The sequence below is a fragment of the Amborella trichopoda genome, chromosome 11 (assembly GCF_054954075.1).
Source record: "Amborella trichopoda isolate Santa Cruz 75 chromosome 11, AtrichopodaSantaCruz75HAP2 v2.0, whole genome shotgun sequence".
NCBI lineage: Eukaryota > Viridiplantae > Streptophyta > Magnoliopsida > Amborellales > Amborellaceae > Amborella > Amborella trichopoda.
Genome location: NC_142346.1, coordinates 39,695,920 through 39,703,035, shown reverse-complemented (window position 1 = coordinate 39,703,035; position 7,116 = coordinate 39,695,920). Strand labels below are relative to the sequence as shown.

The window sequence follows — 7,116 nt, the reverse complement described above, 5'->3', positions numbered from 1 at the left end:
TTGAATTATCTAACACTTAGATTTTGGCCTCCATAAATTGGATAATATTTGGATATCATCTTTTAGGATTGTATATGATGAGATTATTTACTTTTGGTACAAAAAGGTCACAAGTGATATGAAATCTAATAGCTTTCGGTGTATCACCAAGTTGGAGAATATTTTTTTTGAACATTGAGCCTCGTCAATAGAATAAATATAACCGCCAAGTTTCACATCCAATAGTTAATATTAATTGTGACTACCTTACATAAAAATTAAATGATCTCATTGTATACATTTCCTTATTTTTTAAAGCGTATGTGTCACTAGGTTAAAGAGGTTACCACTTTAAAACTTGGTTTCTAAAAATGCTGGTATCCTGAGATTTGCCCGAGGGAACAAACGGACAAAATGGTCCCTAGAAGCAGCAACATATAATCAGTTCTTTAAAAAATAATAATAATAATTTTAATGCACGATACATTGGTCATTTTGAGAAAGGACGAGGGCAAAGGTATTATTGATTTAATAGAAGAAGTTAAAAGCGCGTATTCGGAGTGATATGGTGCCCTACGGCCTTCCCTTCCCTCCCATCCCCTCGTTCTTAGGATCTCATTCTCTCTGTCTGTCTCTTGCTTTCTCTCTCTACATTTGTGGCCTGTAATTGTGTTGTGTGCTGATGGGCGATTACTACTCCATCCTCCTCCTTCCCAAGGACGCCTCTGACGAAGAAATACGCAGAGCTTACAAGTCTCTGGTCATGCGATGGCACCCCGATAAGAATCCCCAAAACCGATTGGAAGCAGAGGCCAAATTTAAGGCCATTTCTCAAGCATATGAGGTTCTTTTTTCTTCTCTCTGTTTTCTCTTCTTTTCTTTTTTTTTTCCTTTTTACTTCTCTCTCTCTCTTTCTCATGTGTTTTTATTCTTTGTCTTTTATATTTGGGTCATTGAAATTGTTTCGTTTAATTAAAATTTCACTTGTTACAAGGAGAGAGAAACCCTTTTTTTCAATGAATTGAGTTTAATTCGCTTTGAATTGGTAGATTAGGTCGCCCCCATGAGTCAATTCATGCTTTAGAAACCCTCTTCTTTTTTTTTTTTCTTTGTTTTTTTTAACACTCCCTTCTATCTTAATAGATTATTGGACAATTGACTCTTATTTTGTTAATTTTATGAGGCTGTGGATATAGGGTGATGATTTTTTTTTTATTTTATATATATGTGGTTAGGTTGTAGAATTTGGATTCTTGTGCCATTATTTTGTTGGGTGGTCCATAGATTTAATTCTTTTATTTTGTTACGCGTATGGATAATTTTATTTTGTTGTGGTTTGTATGGATTTGATTTTTTTGTTTTGATGGATGGTGTTTAGGTTTTGGGTGACAAAGAGAAGAGGAGCATGTACTACTCTGGTGGAGGAGATGGTGGAGAAGGTATTTCATCCCCCAATGATGAGCCTATTGTGGATGATGATGACTATCGGCACCATCGCCACCGCTCGTACCCTAAGAGTATGAGTTCGAACATGAATGGGAAGCATCGGAGTGCTGAAAGTGAGTATGGTACAGTTGATCGAGTGCCATCAGCTTCATTGTCATCATCATCCTGGAGAAATGGCCAGGTGAGGTGGGCAATGCACGCGACGACTTTGCCCTCAGCATTGAGGAGGAAACCGTCTCCTGTGGAGAGGAAGCTGGAGTGCACTTTGGAGGAGCTCTTCTGTGGATGTGTGAAGAAGATTCCCATCTCTAGGGATGTCGTCCGGGCTAATGGGTATTCTCTTTCTCACCTAGTGATCCTTATATTAGGGGTCACCTAAATGATCCTTATATTAAGGGTAGGCCCAAGAGGACATAGTTGAAAGTAGGGAGAGGAGACAAGAGGATTTATGGCCTTCCCGAGGTATGGCCCTTAAATGAATTCTTAATCTATAAGTCCTAATTCATAGGATCATTTAGTTTTTTTACAAGAAGTTCACCCCTACCAGGTGCATATGAAATCCGATAGCTAGGGATGTGTCATAGAGTTTAAGAATTTTTTTTTATTTTGAGCATTGCCAATAATACCACACTTTGACTACCTTGTTTCACATCCAACAACTAAGGATAAGTAGCCTTATTATATACTTTTACATAACCCACACCGTAGTAGAAAAGTTTCGACCTAACCGTCATCACCGTCCTTTTGATGAATGAGGATAATGGGTAGAGAGATGGAACCTACAATGGCATGGATGACCAGTGGGGGTGTACTGTCAATTGACATCCATCCATTCATTTGACTGTGATAACACTCAGGATCATAGATTTTCTATGGTTGTATGGGTCACAATATACTTCTCTCTTCCTAAAGTTTATAATATCAACTCATTGCTTAGTGTGCAGATTGGACGGTGAAAGCACTTGTGACCATACTGTTTCTATGGTTGTATGGACTATAATGCACATTTCTCTTCAAGGATAATGTCAGGATTATGTATGGACTATGGAGCATCTGCATATAAAATACCATGAATATTTGATTGTTCTTGGCAAAGTAGCATATGAATCCTTATGATCATGTCAATAATGTAATCACAAAGAAACCTTTTGACTGGATACTAATCCGTACAACTTGAGTGTGACCTAATGACTGAGAGAATCTAAAAGGTTGGTTCCCCATTTTCTTATTGAGAGTTTTGGTCAGGCGCGTTATTTTAATATTTATCCCTTGATGTTTTGGATGAGGTTCCGTTTGTATTTGTTAGTAAGTTATATTTATATTTGTAGCTGCATTTAATATTGTTCTCCATCTTCCATTTAAGAGAAATCCTTATTTTAGAATTGAGATGAATTGGTGTATTGCCCTGCTACCCAGGGTAAGAGAGAGAGAGAGAGTAATTTAATAACTTCCATTTTACATCTCTATTATTTAATTTGGGATTAGATGATGTATCTGTTGTTTTAGATTTTACTTCGGAAGATAGGAAGTCAAAATTTGTTTAGGAAAATAGGGAAATTGAAAAAAAAGTTATATGAGAAAGAAAACCAAAAAGTTCTCGATCAAGGTATCACCATATATGATTAAAGTATTAAACCTTGAGAGAGACTTGCAAACCGTCCCTGTTTAAATAATAGCATAGGTTAGCTTCACTAAGGAGTTAGCTTCACTAAGGAACAGAAAAAAAAAAAAGGAAGTAAGGGGTCTATCTTGATATGTCAAATTTGTCTAGAACCTAGCAGGTACAGTCCTGAAATTTTATCACATGTTTAGCCGTGTGAAAAGTTTGATTGATTGGAAAGCATACCAAACATTATTATTTGTGGTATATAGTAGAACAATCCTCTTTTGCAAAAGGTTTATTGATGGGAAAATATACCATACATTTTCATGCATGAGATCTTCCTCTGTCACATGAATAACTCAAGTGTAATGTAGATTGTACTTACCCAAAAAAAAAGCATAATGTAGATTGCTTAGAATAAAATGTAATATACCTGTTTGTGCGTACGCTGTGTGGGATATCTGAACTGAACATCTGCCATCTATCCTCATGAATAATGGTGGAGATGAGCTATGGTTCACTTTTAAGTCGTGAAGGGGGCATCTATTCATCCCTATTGCCTGTTGTTGAGGATGGACGGTGGGCCGGGATTTGTATTCTTCACTATCCAGGCAATGTATGGTATGCACTAATATGATAAATTAGTGTACTACCCCTTGGGCTTCAGTGTAATGATAAACATTCCGGCTTGTGTGTACTGTTTGAGTGGAAGAAATCAAGTTTGATCTGAAACCGCCAAACAAGCTAAGCTTCCGCCTGTATATTTTAGATCATGCTGCTCTATTGACATCAGAGAATCAACTAGGAAAATACCCATCATCAAAAATCTGTTTGTCACTAAAATGGACCATAGATGCTCTAATGATGTACTCTATACATATATATACATACATATGTGTGTTGTTGATAATAATTTCCCTTGATTGATTGGCTTCTGGCCTAGGTGCTGCACAAAATTGAAAGGGGTTTAACTTATGGGGGGTCTCATTTGGTTGCAGGAGGATAGAGAAAGAAGAGGAGATATTGAAAATAAAAGTGAAGCCAGGATGGAAGAAGGGCACCGAGATCACCTTTGAGGGCATGGGTGATGAGCGCCCCGGTGCACTACCAACTGATGTGGTGTTCTTGATTGCAGAGAAGCCGCACCCCTTCTTCAAGAGAGAAGGCAATGATCTGGTCTTGGCTAGGGACATCCCCTTAGTGAAGGCCTTGACTGGGTGCACCCTATCTGTGCCCCTCTTGGGTGGAGAGAAGATAAGTTTGTATTGCAATGAGATAATATTTCCAGGATATGAGAAGGTGATCAAGGGCCAAGGCATGCCCATCCTCAAAGAAAATGGAAAGAGAGGGGACTTGAGAATTAAGTTCCATGTAGAATTTCCTTCCTCTTTGAGTCCTGATCAGAGAGTGGCAATTCAACAGCTCCTCATTGGCGAATCATGATCTTTTCCCCTCTCTCTTAAGTCATTGTTGATATATTAATGAATTAGTCACAATGGCCCTTCTTTGTACATCTTGTATAATATGTGATGCTTTTGTCATTATGGTTTCTCTTTATTTTTGATTTTTGAGGGTATGTTTTTACGGTTTTGTTCTTGAGATATTCAAAATGGGAGGAAAGACTTGTCTAACTCAAACATGTATACTCCAAATTTTCTCTCCGTGAAAGGGCATGCGGTCACGGTGGTAACACCCCCACACCTTAGTCAACACATTGTAGTTTTCATTTCCTACTAAAACCAATTTACTAACCCTTTCATAAAATTAACCCTTGGATTATTGGGTAGGGGCTTGAATTCTCCACTTAAATTACCCAAAAAAAAAAAAAGAGAAAAAAGAATTTCTCTCCATTTTCATGCTTTTGAATATTTTTGTAAAAAGGAAATCTGAATATATCCGAATGTTGAACTTTTTCATTTGGAAAATTAGCAGTAGACTATTTGAAACGGGTAGGGGCTTGTATTCTCCACTGAATTATCCAAAAAAAAGAAAAAATTTCTCTTTTTTCATGCTTTTGCATATTTTTGTAAAAAGGAAATTTGAATATATCTGAACGTTATGTGCCTCATTGAACTTTTTCATTTGGAAAATTAGCAGGCTATTATGTATGCTGACTCGCTTTCGGCATGTTTGGCATTGAGTGTCAATCATCTTGAATTGATTTTCTTCGCCAATATCTCGACTCAATGGATGAGGTGTTTCAATTGATATCTTTATTATTCATATAAATAGAAATGTAGATTGCTCAACTGTCATTTATAAATGGACGGTGTAGATCACTTGCAAAATTCTAACAGTATAAAAAACCTCCCTAGTTGGGTTAAGTTTGGGTTGGGGTCGACTTTGACCCGACCCATTTACACCCTTAACCTTCTCCAAGGCTATCTAATCAAGCATATTTATAAACACATAAGAATTTTGAAAATGGACGGTCCACATAATGTGTTGTAAGATGTAACATTTTGTAGATTTGAAATCTTTTTTTTTTATATCCATATATCTCGATGATATCGAGATGATCGATTTGATGGTTTAACAACATCAAAATAGCCTTCTCGATGTATTTTTTATGCACACCTTAATTCTACAATGTACACTTTAATTCTACAATATAAATGTCAATTTTATATAAATTTTTTTCCGGACTGAAATTGTGATATGTATTTATTATCATTACACACCCAAAAAAATTAGAAATAATAAATCGAAAAATTTAAAATGATTAAAATGGCCCTAAAAATTTTAGAAGGGTATTTAAGTCATTCTTATAATTTTTTTAGGTGCACCCAAATGAATCAAAATTGAAACCAATATAATTTTAAAAAACAAGGAATATAATTTAGATAGGGAGATACACTCTCCACCATCCAAAAAGTAGAATTTAGAGATATACATATCCTCTCAACTATCGGAGAAAGATTAGGTCGAGAAACCATTCAAGAAAGATTAGGACGCTCTACGTGATGAAGTTTCTATAAGACCTGGGGTTTATGCAAACAAAATAAAGCCTCACGTCAAATTATTATTTGCAGAACACTTTTGGCAAAAAAAATCTCTATGATAGCTTTAAATTTAATTTCCAACACCGACAACAAAATTTAAAACTTAGAAATTGGCTTTGAATGCTTATTTTTAAGGAGAAATAGACGGTTTAATAATTTGTTACAATATACATTATTTTTAGAACTTGAAATTTAAATTTTTTTCACAAACATAATGTTCAAGCCGGTATATCGGTGTAAATGTTTTCTAGTGGTTGAATTGCAATTTTTGATGAGTTATGACGTGAGGCTTCACTTATTTTGATAAAGCTGCAGCCCTATCAAACCATTTTCTTTTTCTAAAAGGGTGCTGCCCGTCCATTTATTTGGACGGTGCAGATTTTGCAAATTTAAATTAGGGCTTCCGTGCCCCGTTCTCTCTGTCGACTCTTTCTCTCTCTAAGTATCTCTGCCCCTGCCTCACCCCTCCAACCATGGCGGTGGACCAAATGAAGCAGGTGAAGATGGGCAGAAGACCTCCTACACACCAACGAAAAAACAGGGAGAATTTCAGACAGCAACGAGAAACAGGGAAATTTTTAGAGAGAGAGAGGGCATATAATAGAGAGAAACATAAGGGTGAAGAGCATTTCACAGTTAGAACTTCTCCCTCTCATGGCCATACCCACCCAAACTCACACTCCATCTTTCTCTCTCTAAATTCTTTCTCCAATGAATCTACTATCCACATCCACTTTAAGCTCCCATCCCTGTCTCTCTCTAACCCACAAACTCGGATTCTTCTCTCTGAGCAACGGCGAGCATTGTTGAGGCCCTAAGGCTGGTGGTGAGTAGGAAGAGAAATCTTAACCATAGGGAGAGAGAGATTTTAGAGAGAGAGGGATCGATTGTCCAGAAGTTAAATGTGTTTTGAGGGGTAAAACGTTTTGAGGAAATTGGCTGATGGGGTGTATACGTCCATTGATGGAAAAAAAGAGAAGCAGATTGTTGATAGAGTGAGAGATTTTACAGAGAAATTGGCCGGTGGGGTATGTCCCATGAGAGAAATTCTTCTGAGAATTTAGAAATGCAAGGCGATGGTAGAGC

The 7,116-nt window shown here is 36.8% G+C and overlaps 1 protein-coding gene across 2 annotated transcripts; it reads left to right on the top strand.

Annotated features, from left to right (window-relative positions):
- The first annotated feature begins 525 nt into the window (after positions 1–525).
- LOC18436908 (uncharacterized) lies at positions 526–4,569 on the top strand. Of its 2 annotated transcripts, none has more exons than XM_006847130.4 (3): positions 526–823; positions 1,358–1,758; positions 4,027–4,569. In XM_006847130.4, exons 1-3 carry the CDS (start codon positions 662–664, stop codon positions 4,469–4,471), a joined length of 1,008 nt encoding a protein of 335 aa, XP_006847193.2. In that variant the 5' UTR covers positions 526–661; the 3' UTR covers positions 4,472–4,569. The 2 variants fall into 2 exon arrangements, 1 of the variants encoding a protein (XP_006847193.2); XR_016044071.1 differs by having other exon boundaries at positions 533–823; positions 1,358–1,887; positions 4,027–4,149.
- The last annotated feature ends 2,547 nt before the right edge of the window (positions 4,570–7,116 follow it).

Excerpts from the sequence above, each read along its gene's own strand:
- LOC18436908 (XM_006847130.4), top strand. The coding sequence starts at position 662 with ATGGGCGATTACTACTCCATCCTCCTCCTTCCCAAGGACGCCTCTGAC. Across the intron at positions 824-1,357 it reads CCATTTCTCAAGCATATGAG|GTTTTGGGTGACAAAGAGAA; the intron begins GTTCTTTTTTCT and ends GATGGTGTTTAG. Across the intron at positions 1,759-4,026 it reads GATGTCGTCCGGGCTAATGG|GAGGATAGAGAAAGAAGAGG; the intron begins GTATTCTCTTTC and ends ATTTGGTTGCAG.